Below are 24050 nucleotides of genomic sequence, written 5' to 3' on the forward strand. Positions count from 1 at the left end.
CTAGAGGTTGTACATCCACGACACAGTCACTACACCTAGAGGTTACACATCCACAACACAGTCACTACACCTAGAGGTTACACATCCACAACACAACCACTACACCCAGAGGTTACATATCCACAACACAGTCACTACACCTAGAGGTTACACATCCACAACACAGTCACTACACCTAGAGGCTCAGGGAGAGTTGAAGCAAAGGGAGCAGGAAGATCGGAAGAGACAGGGGACCAGGACACCTGCTGAGAGATGTCTTCTGTCTATCACAGGAAAGCAGCACCCAGGAAGTCAGCAACAGAGTTGTCTAAAGAGCCCCTGCACTATAGCAACAGCAATTGCCCCTAGTGCGGCAGTTCTCAAGCCAGGGGTTGCTATCAGATAGCCTGCATATCCGGGACTTACATTATGATTCATAGAAGTACCAAAATTACAGTTATGAAGTAGCAATGAAGTGGTTGGGAGTCAGCACAACATGAGGAACTGTAGTAAGGGTCGAAGCATTAGGGAGCTTGAGACCACTGTTCTAGATGAAGAGCTACTGCAATTAATGTTGCCGAGAGAGAAGATCCGTCTTCTCCAGGGACAAACCCCAAATAGGTTATCCAACCCCCAGAGGCCAGCCCTAAACACAAGGCAGCAACACTAAATAAATGCAATAGGTTGTAGTTATAAATGTATGCGTGTCTAAAAGTAACTAAAAAATAAGAGACTTTGAATTTTTGGAGTAGGGAGCATAAAAGGAAATTTTTTAAATAATAAATAAATAGGCTCTATGGCGGAGTTTATCAACATCTTGGGGTATTGGAGCGCCCTCTGATGGCAGCATAGGGAATAGATGGTATAAATGGGCAGCCACCGGAAGAGCTGCCCATTTCTGGGACACGGCAACTGTGTGTCCTTGCTGAAAGTGGTGAGAGGACCTGGAGAGCAGTTGAGAGTTCTAAGAGTCTTCATAGCAAGCAAGATTGTAGCTCTTGGGGTTAAGAGAACGGCCATCCTCAACAGACAAGAGCCCTGGGAGCCGGGAGAACGCACTGCCTGCAGCGCCTCCGCCTGCTGCACCTGTGCAGACTCAAGCACTCTCCCCAGCCTCGGCCCTGCAGGAGGGCAGTGCCCCCACCCCCGTGCCAGCCCTTCCATTCTTGGAGCTGTCTCCAGGCTGAGATGATTGGTCTACCATACCACCAGCAGCGAGGCAGGTATCTCAGAGCTGCCTTCCTGGCTGGAAAGGCCTCATAGCAAAGACGAGACAAGGAGGTCCGAGTCCTCCAGGCCTTATTCCGGGCAATGCGGCCACAGTCCTGGAGCCAGATTACACTTATGTTGGCCTGACTGCTGCCAAACTCAGTCCTGACCAAGAGCAGGAATCTAGGAGCCACTGATCTTTGACCTTGCCCCTGCTGTTCCACTGCTGGAGGTCGGGCTAGGGCGGGGGCGGGAGGGCACGGCCTCTCTTCTTGGGGGCAGAAATTGAACTTGGTGCCAACTGGTGTCTTGAACAGAGAGGGGCCACATTCAGCACAGTGATAAACTTCCAGTACAGTTTTTTTTTGGTAACTGTGGGACATCACAACTGGCTGTGAGGGGTGGCCCTCATTTCCTTCCCTGTCCCAGCTCAGGGGCAACCATCTGCTGTTTTAGAAAGTCTTCCCTTGGACCTGGCCTGTGACCCACCCCCTCCTCCTACAGCTGATGTAGCCCCCACTACACTGTGTGGGCTTCAGTACTCTTGTATCTGAACTGTTTTAGTGTTGAAATCCTCCCATGACCCTCTTCCTGAAGCCAAAATGTAGCTTCTAGCAGTCGGCCAGGTCAATTCCGCCAGCCCCAGGCTCCTTGGTTACCAATATTATGCCTGTTTTTCAGAGGCTAGCCAGAAGTACCCAGGCCACTTCAGGGTACTTCCTTTGTCCTCTTCCCCAAGGTCCAGCTTTATCTCCTGCTGCCTCCACCTCCACACTAGACTCTCTGGAGAAGCTTGGCTGAGTTGACTCAGGGACCTTACGAAACTTACATCAGAACCTGGGCTATAAGGAATGGGAGCTTGGAAGGCAGGCCCTTGCTACAGGAGCATCCATAAATTAAAGCCCCTACCCTGGAGGCACCCACATCTCCTCACAGGATCCAGTCCTTTCCCCCACATGCTCCCTCAATGATGATGGCTTCATCGAGGTAACTTTTGGCTACCCCACCTTCATCCTTTGGGCCGACCTTGACATAAAGGGTTTGCCAGTGGTCTCCTGGCACTGTGGCACATGTAAACGCCGAGGCTGCTGGTCACGCAGGGAGAAGTCGGCCATAGCTCACATGGCACTTTCGCTTGGGCAGTAGTCTCGGTACACGGCTCGCTTTGCCCTAGTTCTACAGCATCCTCCCGGCACTGTCTCACCTGCCTTCCTTAGCCTGCTTCCTGGCCATTTACCTGGGTCCCTGGAGTTACATTCCACAGAAAAGCCCATGCAGAGCAGATAAAGTCATCCGCATCCAGGCCCCAATTATTCCTGACCCATCACACTGGGCATGACAAACATACACATCCTACCTGTGGCACATACAGAATGCATGTACACACTCTCACGGACATGTGTCTTACCTGTAACACACATCACATGTATGGTTATACATATGCACATTTACAAACATATCCTTCTCTCTTCTGGTAGTCAAATACTACAACATTCCCTTCCAGACTATGTTTTGTAACATGTTTTTCTGAATCCAAAGCAGAGACTACATACATAAAGCATCATGAGAGAGAAAAGAGGGAGGCTCTTGGAGGCTATGGCCTGTGCCCTCTGTATCCCAGGGAAAGCCTAGGGCAGCAAATGACATGACCAATTCCAGGAGTATTGGTGTCTTTAGCTGTTGTAAAATATTATTCTAAGATGTGTTACATTCGTTTATGCTGTAATATTTGTTTAATGATGCAAAGATGTGTTATATTCTTTTATGTTGCATTTGTTTAACTCTGGGAAGCTGTGTTACTCTGCCTGGCTAAAACATTTGATTGGTCTAACAAAGAGCTGAACGGCCATCAGCAAGGCCGGAGAAAAGACAGGCAGGGCTGTCAGGTGGAGAGAATAAATAGGAGGAGAAACTTGGGGATAGGAGGATCAGGGAGCAAGAAAAAGAAAAAGAAAAAGAGAGGAGGACATCGGGGGCCAGCCACCCAGCTACACAGCAAGCCATGGAGAAAGAAGCAAAGAAAGGTATATAGAAAAGAGAAAGACAAAGCCCAGAGGCAAAAGGTAAACAGGATAATTTAAGTTAAGAAAAGCAGGCAAGAAACAAGCCAAGCTAAAACCAGGCATTCCTAAGTAAGAATAAACCTCCATGTATTTATTTGGGAGCTGGGCGACAGGCCCCCAAAACAGTGAAGAGTAAAAACAGCTACAACTAGCAGACCAAGCTCTCACCATAGCCACATCCTGGGGTACCCTCCCCCTTGTCTTAGTGTCCTCAGTACCCAATACAGTGAACTGAGGTCCCAGAACAGTATGGCAGCCTTAGGGCATGGGACTGAGATGCCTCAGTACTTGCAGAGGAGCAATCCAGAGGCCCATCCGGAAGCAAGGGCCTTACGAGCTGTAGGTTTCATTGGCATCAGAGTTCCTGGAGGCAGGGTAGAGAGAGACAAACTGAACATGTTCTCAAATCCCTAAGCAACAAGCCCAGCTTCTGTCTCCTCCAATGTTCTCATACTTGAGAGATTTTTTAAAATTTAAACCCCAGCCAGATTATGATGTTACTCAACTCTTCAGAATTCCTATGTGCTCGGGGAGCTGTTCCTACGATGGTATTTATGTTTATGCCTCCCAACTGTATGTATGGAGTTTCTGCTTTGGACTCAGAAGACCACACTAGGAAACAACACAAACCAGGTCCATTGGGAAGAGACTTTGGATGTGTGAGTGCCAACTGCTGCAACCCCTTATGGCCCCACACAAAAAGCCTGCTGCCTCCCCAGAAGACAAGAGAAACGTGACATTTGCATCAGACTGTCTAACAAAAACCCTAGGAGCAGGCGTGAGAAACATCCTTTTGAGTTGTTGATGGGGGAGTCCAAAAAAATCCTAACAAACATGGGCCATTGTTGTTGGTCTTGCTTACTTCCCAGAGGTTGAAGAACTCCCTGCTGCTAACGCACAAGACTCTGAGGGTTTGTGCTGGATCTGAACCGAAAGCCTCCTCCCTGAGGCGACACTTCATGCTGCCAGAGGTTGCTATGCCAGCTGCCGAGAAAGGAAGTAATCATTTGTGCTTCCCGTTTGCTTTCTCTGTAAGTTGTAACCAAGGGATGTGGTGCTCCACACAATAGGACTTTATTATCACCTAGTTCTGGTGAGCAGCCACAGGGCATGTCAGTAGCCTCTGGGACCTCCCTGACCTGTTATGAGTTCTTATTCATTAGAGGGTACCCAATACCTAGCACTGAGATATTTTGTTTGCTAAACAGTAGCTTCTGGAAGCAGAACTATTCAGCCACATAGGCTAGCTCCCTTCTATTTTTTAAAATGATATTTTTAATTGGTTTATAAAAGTAGTGGGTTTCCATGTATTTTTCTTGTTCATAGATCCTTCATTTTGGTTAAGCCTCCTCCCTGCCCTGTCATCTCTCCTATTCCCCTATCTCATCCTTGTCTGGACCTTTCTGCCCACACCATTCCCTCTCTGTACTTGTGTATCACTAATGTACTACTAGTTCCCTTCCCTTAACACATGCTCCCCAGCGGCCCCTTCCCAGTTTCCTATACAACTAAAGAATCAAAGCTAAGATGCACATGAAAAAAACAAGAGACATTTATCTCTCTCGGTTTGGGTGGCCAGAGTCAGTACAGTTTTTCCAGTGCTTGGTCACCAGGGAGAATGGAACTGTTTGAAAGGATTAGAAGGATTAGGAAGTGTGGCCTTCTGGGAGGAAGTGTGTCACTAAGGTGAGCTTTGAGTTTCATATATATATGAGGAGGATTAGAATGGATTAAATTTTACTGTGGGTTCTGCCTTTGTACTCTTGCTTGCTCAGCTAAATCCTCCTTCTCCTTATCTTGAGAAAACAGATACAAAATAGCCGCTTTAATTTTATCAGTTCTGCTTCTACACACAACGCTGCTACAGAGAACTCCTGCCGGACCCCAGGCCACGTAGGCAGATTCAAATGGACAAGAATAAAGGTGTTTTCAACCTACAAAAACTGTGAGAACTGAGGGTTGGGCCGACTACTTGAGTGGATGACACCTGACTTATGGGTAATGCGTGCTCATCTTCCTGTAGGTTTGCTTTTTGTACCAATAAAAAAATCAACTCAAAAATGGAAAAAGACTTAACCTGAAACCATTAAAGAAATTATATGGGAATCAATATAGGGCATCTGTCTGGACAAAGACTGTTTGGATAAACACCAAAAGCACAGGCAGCAAAAGCAAAAATGAGCAAATAGAATGATGCCAAACTAATAAGCTCCAACAGAGCAAATGAAAGAGATGTAAGAGAACTAGAGAATAACAGAACATATTGTAAACTGTTGATTCAGAAATGGACTAAACTATGGACTAATCAGAGGCCAAAAACACACTACAGTTTAAAAAATCCAATTATAAAACGGACAAACAAAATGAATATACAGATCTCAACGTACTACAAGTGGCCAGTAAGTACATAAAGATTGTTCACAGTGACAGTGTGAGCTCACTCCAGTTAGAATGGTGACCATCATTTAAAATGTTAATGAGGGCATAGGTAGTTTACAAAGATAATCAGCAAATACATTAATAATAAATGTTGGTGAAGATGTAGAGAAAGAGAAACTTTCATACACTATTGGTGAAAATATAAATGAGTATGATCATTATGAAAACAGCTTCTTAAAAATAATAGAAATCAAACTATATTATGATCTGGTAGTTCCATTACTAGGAACACAGCAGTAGAAATGAAATCAGTACATCACAGATGCAATTTAAACACATTTTAGGAAATATGCAGGTTTGTGAAGAATATCAATTTTATTCGGAATACAGAATATTCAAGTACAAAAGAATGAAAACACATATACGTATAACCATTAGAAAAGCAAAACATTGTCCTAGCACTACTAAGGCACTGATGCAAATGTTTCCTGAAATATGAAGTATCAAGTTTTAATATATTTAAGATTCAGATACTCTAATACAATTTTCAGCTTTCTTAGTCCCTGAAAGGCAGCATTTAAAAACTATTTATGATAGCTTAAGGAAAATAATATGATAACCCAGCTTCAAATGTATTTTTGAACTTTTAAATTGTTTTTGTTTTATCAAGCAATATACAACAAGGCACACTGATGTATAAAAGGTTACATAGTTTGACATGAAACTTCAGAATACTGATAATTGGGTCACTATATCAAATATTATAAAGTTTTCTACTATTGGTGTTAGCTTTAACTTTGTAATACACTCCAAAGTATATGCCTCCAGTGTTTTCTGTTTAGGATACAACAAAAATAAGTCCATGCTATAATAAAAATACAATCAGATATTCATAATATGAAGGAGTTCTGTAGTTTTATTGGCAATGACCTTTGCCATTTAGAATAGCACGCAGCAAAGTGAGAATTCGGCAGGAGGAAAGTATATCAAGATCCACAGCAAACTAGCAACTTACAGATTCCTAACGACAGCAAGGTGGAGAACTGCACACTTTGGCTGGCAGAGCAGCCTTCTATGTGAAAATAGTTTTCTATGAATGTGAGTAACTTTAGTGCTTTGCTAGATAACTGAGTTAATGATAAAGTAAAACTAGCATAAACTCAAAGCATACAATAACTTTTGATTGTGACGACCATCTGTGCTCTGGAACTCTTGTACTACATAAAATTGAAGCTGAAAAGAAAAAAATGTTTTGAATGCAACAATTCAAAAAACAACATAAGTAAAAATTATCAAAAGCATTAATTTCACAAAGCTTTTAGAGGAAGAGCAAATAGCCAACACACACAGGATATTTAGTATGGGACTTTGAAAAAAAAAGAAGCTAGCAAGTCACAGTGCCTTGAGGGTGAGTGAGTCCTAAGCTCGTACAGATCTCGCTGGGCAGGGCATGGATGTAGCTCAGCTGGCAAAGGATAGGTAAAGCTCTGCGTTAGATTCTTTAACACTGTGTAAACCCAAAAGCCAGACATGGTGGCACACACTGTAACCCCAGCACTTGGAAGTAGAAGGATGATGACCACAAGGTCAGCATTGTTCTCATCTATGTAGGGAGTGAAGCCACCCTAGAATATATGATTCCCTGTCTCAGAAAAGAAACAGAAAGCTTGCGCTATAACTCAGCCGTAAGAGTGCTGCCTCTTAAGGGAAGCTGCAGGCTCAATCCCTATTAGGATACAAGGGAAGAAAGAGACAAGAATCTGCCGGTTTGTCTGATTTTGTAGATAACAGCATGACTCTCAAGGAGAATGGAATGACAACTTTATTGGGGGGTATATGTGGGAAAACTGGGGGATTCTATTTTGTTACTCCAGATTACAATGAAGGGATGATAAAGTAAAAAGAGCCCTTTTAATTCAAAGCATGGTAAAACTAGTAATAAACTGTATTTGTAATTTATATCTTAAATCCATTATTTCAATCAAAATACATCCTTTATACATTCTTTCTTTCAACACATAATTACACAAAAGCAAGAGTCCCGTTCTGTGAGGAACACCGGAGAGCACTGTCCTCCTATGACAGGGACATAGTAAGTCAATGGAGTAGAAGACCCACGATGGAACATTCCCAACAGAACAAATCATGACGGGTTTCTTGACAGTAAAAACAGTGAAGCGGACAAAGAATATTTAAAGTAGGAGGAATAAAGCGAGGGACACGGAGTACTGAATGAAATTATAAAAAGGAAAATAAACTCATTTTCAAAAACTGGTAACTTTAACACATATCCTAAACCTATAGGCTTAAGATCATCATCCGATCGCTACTCAGGCCACTCCATGAACTGTGGCCCTCTCTACTTTCCTCTTGTCTGTCTGATTTCACCAGCTCTGACTTCAAAGCACAGGAGTTCCAGCTGATAGCCTGATTCCCTTATTAAAACAAAAGATCCTCACTAAAATCAGTGATCAGTAGAATTAAGTCTTTTAAAATGAGCCTAATAATTAATGTTTTATAAATAAGACATTTAATTCTGTGATTCTCCATCAAAATGCAGTTTCCAGAGAGACATAAAATAAAGACTAACTCACGGTAGCAGCTGTGTACTAGAACTATGGCAGGGCTGTGACAGAACGCTAGCCACTCCCCTGACTCTCACTGTGAGGTGTTTAACTCTGCTCACTCCTCAGTTCTGGTAAGACTGAAGACCTGCAATATGGCAGGCGTAGTCCACCTGCTGAGAGGACAGTGAAGAACAAGGGCAGGCCTGTTCTAGTGTTGGCAGCAGGAGGCAGACAGGGAGGAAGAAAACACAGGGAAAGAAGAGCAGACAGGGAAAGGAGCCAAAGGGGAGGGGCAGGGCCACAGGGGCAGGGTGGCAGGACTCTTACTTCTTTCGGTCTTTGTCCTTCTTAATGCTGCCACCTGCCGCCATAAATGACTGGCTCTGGAACAGATCACAAGCAGCTTTCTTCTTAGAGAAAGCAATTGATTCTTCCTCCAATATCTTTCGCTTTTCTTCAAGTTTCATTCTCTCTTCCTGGTGCATTCTTTTAAGGTGCTCAAATTTGGCCTGAAGCTGTGAAACAAAAGTACAGTTCCCATAACTGGCACCATGCGGCAGCACACACAGGAGCATTCTACCCTAGCAATACAGTAAGCACCCTCCCAGCCCTAATCCAGCCGTCCACGCTGCCAGGAAAAGCCTTCAGCTGCCACGGGGACTTTTATTTTAAGAGAGTTCTATTATGTGATTGAGCCAAATTTTTATATCCTTGCTTTACATTTTATCCATAATGCCTGTTTAACAAAGATCCTCAAATTCGTGCGTAATAAGAGCAAGGAACACAAATGAACAGGAGCAAATTACCAAGAACAACAAAACTATTTTGTTACCTCATTGATTCATTTCCCTCCCCTTACAAATGGGAATCAAGACTGCCTTCTTTCCATTAGACACCCCACGGATACATTTAAAAAATTAGGGTAAGTTTGACCTAGACACTCTTAAATGCTAGGGGGCAGAGAAACCTAGCCTCTGGATGGTCTCTTAAATTGAAACAGCATACTACAGCTAGATCCGCTCTGCAGATGAAAAGGTAAAAGAGAAATTCCCTATGACCAGGCCTTCTCCTCCCTAGAGACAACCTCAACTTCTACAAAAGCAATAAACTGGATCCCACTTCTGCAGACAGTTTGTTTGAACACTTACATACTTGACATTGATTCAAAATTCCACGGAGAATAAACAGAAGTGCAACCTGGCCCTATTATGACACAGAGGCCATTAGACAATTTTAAGTTTGAAAATGTCAGAGGATGGCTCTTCAAAATCAAGCATTTCCTCTCTGGTAGCTTTCCTTTACTTCTGGGTAAAAAGAGCAAGCCATATGAGCAGGAGAGAGCACTGGCTCTGTCTCCTGAACATACTTACTCCTGCACGCAATGCAGCAGACAAGGGTGGCTCATCTGGTCAAGTTTATGTGTGTTAGAAGGAAGACGACCATGCTGGGTCCTGTCTAGCCCACACCACTGAACTCCTTTCTCCTCCAGTAACCCTGTAAGGAAGCCCAATAAATCCACTGGTTCCCCAGAGTGAACTTTGGCAAAACTGTGCCACAATTTGTTGCTGGGACCTTGGGACAAGGGGAAAACACTGCTTTGTCTTCCCTAGGGAAGGAATTTTAACAACAAAACCACTTTAAAAGCCACAGTTAAAATATTTCTGGTTATAGTATTACAAAATTTCTTAATAACCTAGTAGTTACAAGTTTTTGCTAAACTATTCCTAGTGGAAAAATGTTTGCTCCAAAGACAAAAGTTAATTGGATTTCAGGTTGTAATTTCTTTGACGTCTCTATTTAAAGACTATTGTATGTGCCATAGTTTTCCAAGGATGATTAACAAGATGAACCCTCCAGTTTTACAGACCATCTAGACAATAACTACAAATCACATCGGACCACATTCACCTCTCTTTCAGCTTCTTTCAAGATGGCTTCTTTCTCCTTCACTCGCTGCACAAACATCTGCTTCATCTCTTCTTCCTTCCTCTGACGTTCACCATAGAATTCGTGTCTCTTGGCTTCATAAGTCTCTTGAAGACTAAAAAAGTTATTGTGTTATTCTTATGTTAAAAAGATGATATAACAGTGTTGTAAGACTTTATTTACATGCCTCATTTAGACCTGATTTTACCATGCACCATCATTTCTGAGGACCCCCAAACATGCCACCACCTACAGCATCAGATGAAGGGTTTCCAGTGCTACAGGTAAAAAATCAGAGACTAAGACTGATTTGTTTTTAAAATGTGTCCTTCACAGGTGTTCTCCTTTTATCCCAGACATGCTCCTTTTTCAATCTTTGTTAAAAGTCACTTTGCTTATCTCTGAGAACCCAGGCAGGTTAGTTAGCTCTATCTGTGAAGCTGACATCACCGAAATCCAGTCCTCTTTCCTTTTCTGCAGATACCATACAATAACAAATGCGATTCCTGACATCTTCTGCCTTTACCATTGCAATATTTTCTTAATGACCTCTGGGCTACTAACTCCTTTTCTCTCTGTGTTCTTCTGGTCCCTCCCTAGAATCTCCATCTAAACCACAAAACTCCTTAGCTTTTCTCCCTGAGTTACAGTTGCACCATCTGTAGAATAAGATCACACCTCATTTAAACAACAGGCAAAAGAACTACAATCTGTCCTACTTCTTTTCCAGATTAATTCCTCAATAAACAAATTTTAGGTTCTGGTCAAAACAACTAACTCACTGTCCTTAAAACAAACCTATATGCTGAGTTTTTGCCTGTTTCTGTTTGCTTGTTTTTGTTTCGTTATTGTTGTTTTTCGAGACAGGGTTTCTCTATGTAATAGCCCTGGCTGTCCTGGAACTAGCTCTTGTAGACCAGGCTGGCCTCAAACTCACAGAGATCTGCCTGCCTCTGCCTCCCAAGTACTGGGATTAAAGGTATCACCACCACTGCCCAGCTATTTGTTTGTTTTTTGTTTTGCTGTTGTTTTATGAGACAGGGTTTCTCTGTGTAACAGCCATGGCTGTCCAAGTTTTCGCCTGTTTCTGATGTCACTGCCCTCTTCCCAAGCGCATTCTGCTCTGCCATTTCCTCAATCTCCGGAAGTCAGGCACAAATGCAACTTCCTCTGTGAAGGCTTTCCATTCTCCTCAATGGACTGGTCCTTCCAAAGCACCTCCAGGGCATTTACATACTGTCTCCCCTCTTTTTTAATGAATCACAAATACTGAAAACAGGTACAGGATCTTTGGTGAGCTTTGTTACCTGTCTATCCAGCAAAGCTATCTAGACACTAGTTTCTTCTTAACTATTTCTTTAGAGACAGGCAGGTAGAGACAATTCTAACCAAGCAGAGACTGTCCTGAAATTCTAGGGATAGCTCTCTTTGCTTACTTGTAAAATTCCAAAGGTGCAACAATAAACCTTACAATATATCAAAAACAACAAGCCCTCCTATTTGAGCTTTAGCACAAAATCATTTTCCTGTTATGCCAGTCAGAAATTTCTGTTGCATTTAAGACACTAAATATACCTGGATTTTAAAATTCATAATATTTTTGAATTAAGAGTTTTTATTAATATTCAGTAAGTTGAAGGAAAACAGTAGGAAATGTTGTATGATAGCTATCAAGGCTGGAAGTTAAGATATGCACAGCAGGTCGTCTAAGCACATCATATCTGAAACACTTGTAAGAACACTTCCATTAAGAACAAAATACATCATTGTGTAAAATACCCTAAGGACTGTCTCAGACACCAAGAAGGCACTTACACAGACTAGGCTTTTTGGTTTTGTTTGTGTCTCACTTTAAAGAAGCTCCTAAATGAATGAGTCATTTTGACAAATTTCAGAAACTTCACTCCATTTTGCAGGAAGAACTGATAAGTCTTTTATAACATATAAATAATAATGTCTTGACTTCTTATTAAGTGACATTTAGTAATGCTTCATTATTTTATACACACACACAGGAAGAAAATAAATGGAACTGGTGAAGAGAAAGGCCTGAACTTTAATAAATATATGCCACCAGCAAGAGATGCTCCAAAGAGCAGCTCCTCATCTTCACAGCAAAGCTCAAGAGCAAGCACTGGCATTCTGACTTCTAGGAGAGGAGACAACAGCTTAGCAAATCTAGCTCCCACAGCTGCAAACCCGACCTGGAAGTGAACCAGTCAGACTTCGTTAGAGCGCACAGCCAACCACACTAGATCTGACAGCCTCAGCTGAGATCTCAGCAACAGGACAGGGATGTGCTCCTGCACACTTCCACCACACCGCACCACGTCTGACTTTTCTGGATATATTACGGGGCCAATTCTAGTTTTAAAGATCTGTAGCATCATTCTCAGGTGCCTAAGAGACTCTTAGTAGATCTGAAGGATAGTGTGCAGAGTTAATACAAAGAAACGGACAGACCACTGTTAACAACCATGAAGAGTCCCTGCTATACGATGTCCCGAAGATGAAATTAGCTTGTTGTCATGAGCATGAAAATTTTACATTATCTTACATCTGACAAACTTGAAGCAAATAGGAAAAAGAATCAATTTTTAGTTCTTATGTCATCAAGTCTACAAGCCTTTCCACAGAGATGTTCATGTTACTGTACAGTTCAAATAAACACGATGAACTTCTAAGTCTATTAAATGCACTAAGTTACTAATTTCTCCAGAGTTCCAAAGTATGAACTTAAAAAGTTAAGAAACTCTATAGTAGTATATAAATTTCCTTTCAAAACTATGGGTCCTAGCTAGATGGGACACATATCTGCATTCCAAGTGCCTGGGAGACAGAGGAAGATGGTGTGCATGTAAGAGCAGCCTCGGCTATACAACAAGCTCCAGGTCAGCTGTTCTGCACCGGGAGGCCCTATCTCCACAAACTGGGTACAGTACTTGCCTGCGTTTGAGTCATCACAAAACAAGAACTATAGGTCCCAACACACTTCAGTGACAATCATTTGTGAAAACAGACCATTTAAAATTATTAAACTTGGGTACTTGAATTTTTGTCAAAGTATCTTTCATATAACTCAAATAATATAAAAATGTTAAAGTCTGATGTGGTGAGGACACCTGAAATCGTAGTACTCAGTGGGCAGAGGTAGGGAGATCTTTGTGAGTTCAAGGCTAGCATGGAACTCTGTACAATGAGTTCCAGGCCAGCTAGGCTACATAGTGAGTTTGAGTGTCCAAAAAAAAAAAAAGTGCTATTGCTGGGTCCTGAGGTAAGTTGATTCCCAGTTTTCTAAGAAACCATCATACTGTTTCCAAAGTGGCTGTAAAAGTTTGCACTCCCACCAGCAATGAAGGAGTGTTCCCCTTCCTCCAGTCCTCTCAAGCATAAGCTTTCATTAGTGATTTTGATCTCAGCCATTCTGACAGGTGTAAGATGGTATCGCAGAGTTTTTTATTTGCATTTCCCTGATGGCTAAGGATGTTAAGCAGTTCCTTAAGTGCCTTTTGAGAGTCCTCTGCTGAAAATTCTCAGTTTATATCTGTACCCCATTTTTAATTTGATTATTTTACATTTTGATATGGAAATCAGCAAGGTGATTTCTCAGTAAATTGGGAATCAGTCTACCTCAAGGCCCAGCAATACCACTCTTGAGCATATATCCAAAGATTCACACTCACACCACAAGGACATGTACTCAACTATGTTCATAGCAGCATTACTCATAAAAGCCAAAACCTGGAAATAACCTAGATGCCCCTCAACCAAAGAGTGGATAAAGAAAACGTGGTACATTTACACAATGGAGTATTACTCAGAGGTAAAAGCAATGACACCTTGAAATTTTCGGGCAAATGGATAGAACAAGAAAAAAAAAAAACATCCTGAGTGAGGAAACCCAGACACAGAAAGACAAACACGGTATGTACACATTCATAAATGGATATTAGACATAAAGCAAAGATAACCAGCTTACAGTCCACAACCCCAAAGAAGACAGGAGACAAGGGGAACCCTAAGAGAAACATACACAGATTCCCTCTGGGAAGGGGAAGTAGACAAGATCTCCTTGTAAATTGGAAGTGTGGGGGTAGGGGGGAGTAGTAGGGAAGTAGGGAGGGAAGAAGGGGAGTGGGGAAGAGAACCTGAGGGATCAGGAAGGTCGAATTGGGTAAAGGACAGAAAGGGAAAGCAAGAAAAGAGATACCTTAAAAGAGAGAGCCATTATGGGGTTAGCGAAAAACCAGGAACTAGGGAAATTCCCAGGAATCCACAAAGATGACCCCAGCTAAGAATCTAAGCAATAGTGGAGAGGGGGCCTAAACTTCCCTTCCCCTATAATCAGATTGATGACTATGCTAACTGTCATCATAGAACTTCTATCAAGTAACTGATGGAAGCAGATGCAGAGATCCACAGCTAAGTACTGGGTGTCATAGAGAGAGAGGAGTGAGCAAAGAGGTTGATACCATGATGGGGATACCCACAGAAACAGCTGACCTGAGCAAGGTCGCTGACTCGGGACTGACAGCTGGGGAACCTGTGTAGGACCAAAGTAGGTACTCTGAATGTGGGTGACAGTTTGTGTTGTTACTAGCAGTGAAAAAAGTATTTATCCCTAGTGTGTGAACTGGCTCTTGGGAGCCCATTCCTTATCCCTGAAGGATACCTTGTTCAGCCTAGATATGGGGCGAGGGCCTAGGTCCTGCTTCAAGTAATGTGACAGACTGTTGACTCCCCATGGGAAGATTTACCCTCTTTGAGGACTGGATGGGGGCTAGGGTGGGGAAAAGAGGGAGGAGTGGGAGGACAGGAGGGAAAGGGAACTGGGATTGGTATGTAAAACAAGATTGTTTAAAAAAAAAAGAAGTGCTTATGTATATATACAAATACATACCAGTTCATTAAAACTATAAGTGTATACTCTATGCTTAAACCTCATGACAAGAATAGTAGATTGGAAAAAAAAGAAAAAATAAAAATAAAAAAATAAAAAATAAAAAAAAAAAAAGAATAGTAGATTGGGATATCAACTATGACTCAGAATAACCATTCAAAGTAAGAGGAAGATGGAAAAACAAACTGAAGATCTGGCATTAAAGAAATAAAGGGCACTCTAGCAGGTTCATGTAACATTTCTTTTAATTGTTAGGTTGATATAACACAGATTTTACCAACCAAATTAAGATGAATTAAATAGGAAAGAGTCCTCAGAAAATAGAAAGTAACTTCACGGAACTACAAACAATGAAGGTTTTCCATGTATTCGGCTACAATGAACTTCTTACACAAACCTTACCAAGTCTCACAAAATGGAAAGCACTACAAGCTGCAGTCTGCCTCAGCCTGGCCTAAGAAACAGAATTTGGTTTAGAGAAATTCCTCCCTCCTTAATGGAGCATCCTGGGAAGGACAGAAACTGTCTCACACTGGGTTCCGCTTCTCCCGCTCTTATCCTCTGTGAGGAATCTCCAGGTTGCCCCCTCCTCTTTCTGGGCTTGCTCTGGTTTTTCCCATTTATTATAGCTCAAAATACACTACTGCCCCAAGGGTATCTCTCCTAATTTTCCAGTTTAACCTAACACACCCCCATCTCACAGTCTGTCTACCTTTCCTTTAGTGCATGTGTCACAATTAAAATCTACTGTACAACTGAGAATTTAATTTTGGCATCCCTTGTCTCCAATCTTGTTAACTCCAGACTCATCCTGAATGCTTAATGAGCTGCTTAGATTTATCGTTTCCAATTTCCTGATCATGGCCCACCACTAAACTTTTTCCCTTTCCCCCCTTGCTTATCTTAGTGACCACCATTTGCCCTGTTTCTTAGGAGGCTGAAGTAATTTTTAATTCATCTTTTCTTGGCATCCCATATTCAAACCAATCTTTCAATAACTCCTTAAAATATTTATCCTAATAAATATGTTACCATTCTTGTCCAAGCCTCTATTTTTCTGTGTCTGTCTCTTAGCTTAGTTTCTCCACGTCCACTTCTGGCTGCCCCACCCCATTATCTCTTGTTCACACAAGGCCATTTAATGCCTTCTTCACACTTCCTGCCCCCAGGTACTACAAGAGCAAGGGTACTGTCTGACCCATATGCATACATACCCAGGAGCTAGCATGCTGAGCAGATGGATGGCAGACAAACAACAATTACTGGCTGAAGGAACATTTTAAAATGTAGATTCCTAGGCTCCATCCCTGGAAATTCTGACCCTGCATTTCTTAGTCATCTACAGGTGACTGATGAGGAATCCACCAGGCAACCCGGATCTCTCTTCTTGGAGATACTTCATAGCTGTCCTGTTTGCTTTCACTTAGGACCTTTGCCTCCTCAGTACACACAGACCTCTGAATTGTCCCTGAAACTTGGAAGAAATGAGAAGCGAAACCTCCTTGGGGAAACACTAGGGAAACCAACTTGAAATGGTTAATCTTCAGTAAAGATATAATATGATCAGAAAATCATCAGCTTATCAGAACTACTGCCATACAGCATTAATTCAGGGGGAGAGGTTAAACACATACAATTCTTAATTTTTTATGTTAGAGTAACTAAAACACTAATGAAATTTAAAATTTTAATTTAATCTATGATTAAGTCTTCCACAAGGCTAACTGAAATCTAAACAACGATATAAGATATTCTCTTGCTCCTTCCTATTGTGTCTACCCTGTGACAGGTGTCAACAGCTAAGGGAATTAATAAATGCCAACAGTGGAGTGGAAAAGGAATCCTCACTCTCAGAGAAATCAAAACAGTGCTTATCCTAAGGGCTGTTTCTTTACCCATGCAGAACTATTCTACAGTGTTTTATTCAATCAGATTTGATTAAGTACAGGAGGAATTAGGGTTCTATATATGTGTGTTCATTTTTAAAATTCAGGGTTATCATATAGCCCCATATAAACTTACCAAAGAAATCAAAATACAAAAGAAAATTTACCAAAGAAACATTAAATGGTCTAGTCACGGAACAAGATCTCTCCGTCTAAAATTCTTGTAACTATAAAAAAACAATTCGAACCCAAACTCCCTTCAAGGAAAAGATACTGCATTTTTGGCTAAGCTTCAGTTACTCCAAATGTTACTTCATGAAAAGAACAAGTAATGAAGATTTGAGTAATTTAATATGACTTATACAATAATAATTATATTTTCATCTGTTTCTAGGCACAAAAAAGAAAGAAATGAAAAAAACAACAACAAGCAAACAAGTGAGGAGATTCGTTACCGGATACTGAGGTCACACATCTAATTGCTTATCTACTTTTCCCTTTCTTGTTCAGGGCCTCACACAGACTAGCACTCTTAACATTGAACAAAAGACCCCACTCACTCCCACCTTTTTGCACTTTTTAGTTTGAGACAAGATGTTACTTTATTGCCCAAGTTGGCCCTGAACTGGTTCTACAGTCCAGGCAGACCTTGAACTTGTAAGCTTTGTGACACAGCTTCCCAAGTCACTGTATAAAAGGACTGCTTTTTTCATTGTTCATTTAGTTAGACATAATCTTCAGAAGCAAGGATAATCAGCTGATTGGAGAAGCCAAATGAATCAATTTCATAGTTAGATTTCCAAAACTCCACTCCCATCACTCTGGGTACTTAAGAGAGGGCAGCCCTTTCTCACTGCCTCTGCCTCCCTTCCTCCCAAAGCCTCCGCACCTGAGAGGCTTGTTTTCCGGGCCCACGTCTGCAAAGCCCATTTCCTCCAGCTTGCAGCGCCTGTACAGCTCGTAGTGCCGCGCATGGGTCTGCTCCCGCAGATCCTCCATGTTTGTACAAATGAGCATCTCCCGCAGCTTTACAAAGTCACAGTGGTTCTCATTTTCCACTAGCCAGAGAAAAACAAGACAGAAAACGCTAGTTTTTAATTCCTGGCACATAATTAGTGCTTGTCAAATGAGCAAGGAGATGAAACACAAATGAAATAACAGAGAAATGGCCAATTCTGATTAATGGCTACTATCATTATATACAGGTAACTAAGGAAGAAACTCTTACATTATATACACTGAATTACAGGTAATATTAACACACTGAGAGGTCTACTTCAAATATAGTAGCAAGTGGATGCAAAGGAATTAGCAAAGAAATAGTTCTCATTGCTGTACGTTCCAGCTGTTTCACTAACATTTTGCTAGTTCACCAACTCTACGCTCAGGACATCTTACACAGTGCTTTAAAAACAGCAAAAAACATTATCTCACTCCAAAGCAGTAAATTCTGTTAAGAGCTACAATGATCAAATTCTTTTTCTAAAATATTACACTTATGAAATTGTATTAAATATTATTCAAAACTAGTAAATACACTGGTATGGTCATTCTATGTTTACAATTGCCAAAGTACTATAAATAGATATATTACAGTGACCAAGACTTTAAATTTTAAAATAAAACTTTTAAAAATTATTTATTTATTTATTTGAGACAGGCTTCATTGTGTTCACAGATTGGCATCAAACTTGAAATCTTCTTGTTTTAACCTCCCAAGGAGCTAAGTAGGACTAGAGGTTTGCCATACCCAGTTTATTTTATGTTTTAATTAGTTTAAAATTTTCTCAGTGTTTTACATTGATTTAAAATTATTACCATCTGGAAATTGTGGTATATTCCTATAATCCCAGTACTCCAGAGGTAGAGACAAGAGTATCATAACTTCCGAACCTGCTTACACAGCAAGACCATTTCATAAAATCAAAATCAACACTCCCCCAAATTCAATTAAAATATAAAAAAAATTCTGTGAAGCTAGTGACCATTCAAGTAATATATTTCTGCCATTATATTAAGGCATATTATTAACTGCCATTGTGATTAAGGATATATGGAGTGGTACAGGCTGCTCAAACTCAGGGAAGTTAAGCAGGAAGAACTGAGTTCCAGGCCAGCCTTGGCTACAAAGCAAAGCAGAATCTCAAAACTTCAAAACAAAATAAAACAAAAAACAAGTAAAAAGTCGATTATCTTACTTGCTTACTACAATGCCAGATTAAGTGGATTACCCTTTAAAGCTGGCTTACTAGTTCCTTTTGAAAATAGTTTGGCAATATCATGATGAGAAAACATATAAATATTTTCAAGATGGTATACTGTGCTCCATCTACACAGTAATTCATTTGCATATCATGTTTAGGCACTGCTTTAGATTTCAGTTCTAATCAAGGACTAGGGATGGAGTTGCACAGAGCATGCCAGAGCAACACATACATTTTCTGCCATCGTTTATCCATTTACCTTGTACAATACCCCAAGGATACTGGCGAGCTTTGACCATCTTATTTCCAACTTGTATCTCATCCATACTTCCTACAACAGCAAATGGCAAATGTCCCTGGGAAGGAACCAAACATGAATCTCATTATCTTACGCCACAATATCAGTGACTAAAATATCAGTGATGGAAACAGTAGAGAACAATTAGACAGCGATTCTACTTGGGATATGTACTAATTATCCTACAAGTTAATTCTGGACACTACAAAGAAAATTATTTAATGTGCATTTCCACATGCAAAGCACAATGTTATTTGGAATTTTAAAAAGAAGAAAAGAAGCAGAAGGAAAATTTTGATACATGTGACACTGCCATCAACATTTTCCCCCAAAAAAAGATATTTTAGAAGCTATGTACATTATATAATATGCAAAATAATATTGTATCTACACTTAGTATATCACATGTACTATTAATATAAAATGATACTAGTGGACAAGAGCTATAGAAAGCAAGAGGAACAAGAGATTACTGAGAAGAGAGATGCAATCCAAGCTGGGCTGGGAACATGGGGGTTATAGATCTAAGAGTAGGAAGGTCTAGCATAGGGCCTTCCAGTAACATGCACAGCTCAGCTGGGGGCTAGGAGTGTATGAGTCTGTCTAATGCTGAGGCCTGAAATAGGGGGGAAGATTCATGCACAAAGAAATAAAGCTTAATATTTAACAACTGAATGAAGTTTTAACTGTCTGATAAATTACTAATGAGCTTAAGAATCAAATTAAATATAAAGGCAGTTTACACCCGGGAATCACGATCACCTCATTTACATTATCAGGATTTTAGAGATTTAGTTTAGGGTTTCTAATTATCATGACTGTAACGGTTAATCTTCACTGTCAATGTAACTATATTTAGAACCACCTGTGTGTGTCTCAGAAAGGTTTAACTGAGCATGGAGACCCATCCCGAACATGGGCAGCACCACCCATGGGCTGGGGAATCCATACGTAAGACAAAGAGACCAGACTAAGCAGAAATGTTTATTTTGTTTCCTGACAGCAGGTGTACTGTGAACAGCTGCCGTCCATCCCCACTGCCAGGACCCCTATAACGTGACAGATTGCAATCTCCAACTACAAGCTAAAAGAAATTTAAGTGGCTTTGTCAGAACTTGTGTCACAGAAAAGTATCCAATACAGTAGCATATGATAAATAGAAAGGAAAGGGGAGAAAAGAATGACAGTTAGAGAACGCTATTGTTAGGCATTTAGTTAGGAGCGCATCCGCTAATCCTCAGTCGGTCTGGATGAAGACTACTAACCACAGTTTACAGACAAGTTAAGTCTCCAGATGTTACTGTCACAAAAAGCATCAGCCTCAAACTTACAATCCTTCAAAATACAACAAAGCATTTAAGAAATGAGAAACACCAAGAAAAATAATGAGTCATCTTAGTTACATTAAATTTAATAGGCATTTCATTTGTACAGGAGACACCAGAAGGGAGGACGGGGTAAACATCAGCTTCAGGAGTTCTGAAAAACTCAGATTCTAAAGCAGCCAAGGGAGGCTGCACAGTCCTTTCGTGTTTTTAAAACAGGACAGAAAGGAACCGTTCCAAGGTAATTAAATATGGTTCAACAAAGGTAAATCCAAGTCTTACAATGAATTACTTTATTCAGGTGGAAGAAAAAGGAAAGCATGCATAAAGAACTCGGTATCTGTTTTTCAACAACAGCAAACATTTATTCTACTGGGCTTTTTGAACACAAGGTAAAATAGATCCCATGGGTCTCCCTTTGTTTATGGGTGGCACATTCCAAGAACCCAGCAGATGTCTGAAAGTATGCCCTGTGCACAGCCCACAGATAGTATGCTTTCTTCTACTCAGATGCATATGGACATTTATAAATTAGGTACCATAGAGATTAATAACTTATGGCCAAGTGGGACAATAAACACTGAAAACACAACAATACGTGACTCTGTCTCTTTAAAAATACTATTGTATTAGAATCACCATTGTTTTGATGACATTAGTTGGTACAATGCCTATGGTAAGATTTTATCATGCTATACATGTTGGCATATAACTGAAAACTAGCAATTTATTTCTGCAATTTTCCATTTTCACAATAAAAACTAAAGCCTCAGAAAATGAAGCCTCAGGTAAGTGGGCTATTGTGGGAACAACGTTACTCAGAACTCAGCTTTCCTTTTACAAACAGAACAAATGTATACTCAATGCGGAGCTCACGTTCATTGCACCATTGATCTTGGCAGTAGTCTCATCATCTGTTGGGAACTGATATATCTGAACACCATTGATGACCAATTCACTCATGAGCTTCATCTTAAACTTCTGTAATTCACTTTTAGAAATTGTATCTGCCTTGGCAATTAATGGTATAATGTTCACCTATTAAGAAAAAAAAATCCACAATCTCATCATGGAAGATTTGTTTTTAATCCCGCAGTCACAGCTTTTCCCTACAAAACCAGTCTCTGACACTAACTTTCTCTGACCAGGAGTTGGCAAAGGAAAATCCAGGTTGTAAACTGAAACACCACCACATTTATTCACTTATTCTGCCCTCCTGCTACAACAGCTCAAGGAGCTGCCATAAGGAGCACAGGAAACTGACACATTTTACTACCTGCCTTTTATAAAAGAGTGTGTAGACTTCCCTAACCACAACAATTACTAGTTGCCACTCTCATATATGTGCGTATGTAATACTCTTATACCCCCATTCCTATCGATGCTAGGTTACAATCATTTTTAAAAGGGCTCTTGTAAAATTAAATTTGCATTTGTATTTAGGTTTGGAATCTCATTATCTTCTCTCCCACCAAAGTCTCCACACAAGGTAAGTAGAGCATAATAAACTATAAGCAAAAAACACCTGCTTAATTCACTCACTTTTATTTCTTTGTAATCTGAGCATTACGGTAATTAGGTAACTGACCCCCAGAACACTAAGAGAACAGGTGATGCTTCTCTTTTTGCCTCTTCTTTCATCCTTTATTTACCTCTGTCAAGGCCTAGTCATCAGACGCCTACCAGCTTCAGAATTTGTCCCCAACACTCGAATGAAACAGAAGAGGGTGCCAGTCTCCCCGTGAATGACCACTGCTGACGAACTTCTACTGTCACCAGAAACCACTTCCTTGCAAAGTGACAGGTGGTGTGTAGGATGCGTGACTCTCGGGAGGTCAGGGGCTGGACTGCTGAAAAAGCGCTCGCAGCCACTTCTGAAAATTCACTAACAGAGCTTACTAACACAAACTGCTCCTGGCAGAGCTGAGGTGGTTGCTTGGCCAGTACAAGAACATTCTAAATAAGACTTTTTGACTACTAATAAAAAGTTAACAGAATGAGTAACACAGTTGTCTCCTATGTACAAAAGTAACTATTTTTGCAAGATATCTCATATATCTCCATAGGAGTCTTAATGTGAGCTCACTATCCTCACGTCAGTGAAAACATGACAGCCTGGCTAGGTCAATCAGTGCTACAACAAGCTGGTAAGTGGCCAAGCTATTTATTTATTTAATTATATAAATGCATTGAGTGTTAAGGGCAGAGCCTCACACATGCTAGGAAAGTACATATCAGTGAAATGTGACATTATTATTTTTACCTTTCTTAAATAAAATACTAATATTAGGTTGGTTTTGATTTGGTTTTGAGACAAGATCTCACTCTATTGTCAGGTTGGCTTCAAACTTCTGTCTAAAGCAATTTTCCTGCATCAGCTTCCCCAAGCAGCTGGGATTGCAGGTATACCACCACATCCTAGCTTCTACTGCCTATCTCACAATAGAATGTTATATTAAGTAGTTCAGCAGGCCATGGCTACCACCTTCTTATATAAAATACAAAAAAAAAAAAAGAGGGTGATTAATTTTATAAGAAAGCTTACACTTTGAAATTAAAAAAAAAAAAAAAAAGAATGTGCCAGGTGGTAGTGGTGCACGCCTTTAATCCCACCACTTGGGAGACACAGGTGGGCAGATCTCTGTGAGTTCAAGGCCAACCTGGTCTACAGAGTGAGTTCCAGGACTACAAAGCTTCACAGAGAAACCCTATCTCGGAAAGACCAAAAAAAAATTATTTAAAATCATCAAACCTGAAGATTAGGTAGTATGTGCTTATAGACTATAATAAAACAGTTCTCTCTGTGCCATACAATTATATTCTGGCAGCTTAGAAGAAAGGTAAAATAACATGTTTACATGCCTATATATTATATATACTGAATGCATAATTTAACAGGGGCTATATCCATTATCTCATTTAGTTCTCACAAGGTAATAATAATAGCTATCTTTTACTGAGAATGTCTTCTTTTTTAAAAAAAAGTTTTATTTATGTATACAGCTTTCTGTTTGCATATATCCCTGCACACCAGAAGAGGGCACCAGATCTCATTACAGAAGGTTGTGAGCCACCATGTGGTTGCTGGGAATTGAACTCAGGACCTCTAGAAGAACAGTCAGTGCTCTCAGCCTCTGAGCCATCTCTCCAGCATGTCTTCTAGCTAAGCTCTTTATTTTTACAGATGAATTAATTTTCACATCTATACTTCACAGCAGGGCTTCAGCTGCTTTGTATCTTAGGGAGTGGGGAAACTGAGGCACAGAGCACTAAAGGTACTTGCCACAGATGAAACAGCTAATAAGAGATACAGC

The 24050-nt window shown here is 40.7% G+C and overlaps 1 protein-coding gene across 2 annotated transcripts in view; it reads right to left on the reverse strand.

The window, feature by feature from the left end:
- Positions 1-6060: 6060 nt before the first annotated feature.
- The window catches only part of Septin10 (septin 10), a 42165-nt gene continuing 24175 nt past the window's right edge, over positions 6061-24050 (reverse strand). For both annotated transcript variants that reach the window (XM_057794648.1, XM_057794647.1), the window contains exons 5-10: positions 21613-21774; positions 19373-19469; positions 17799-17967; positions 10106-10238; positions 8525-8712; positions 6061-6863 (exon numbers count right to left, since the gene is read on the reverse strand). In XM_057794648.1, coding sequence (XP_057650631.1) covers positions 6848-6863; positions 8525-8712; positions 10106-10238; positions 17799-17967; positions 19373-19469; positions 21613-21774 — 765 coding nt within the window. In that variant the 3' untranslated portion in view covers positions 6061-6847. The remainder of the gene's footprint in view (positions 6864-8524; positions 8713-10105; positions 10239-17798; positions 17968-19372; positions 19470-21612; positions 21775-24050) is intronic.

This window comes from Chionomys nivalis, chromosome 19 (assembly GCF_950005125.1).
Source record: "Chionomys nivalis chromosome 19, mChiNiv1.1, whole genome shotgun sequence".
NCBI lineage: Eukaryota > Metazoa > Chordata > Mammalia > Rodentia > Cricetidae > Chionomys > Chionomys nivalis.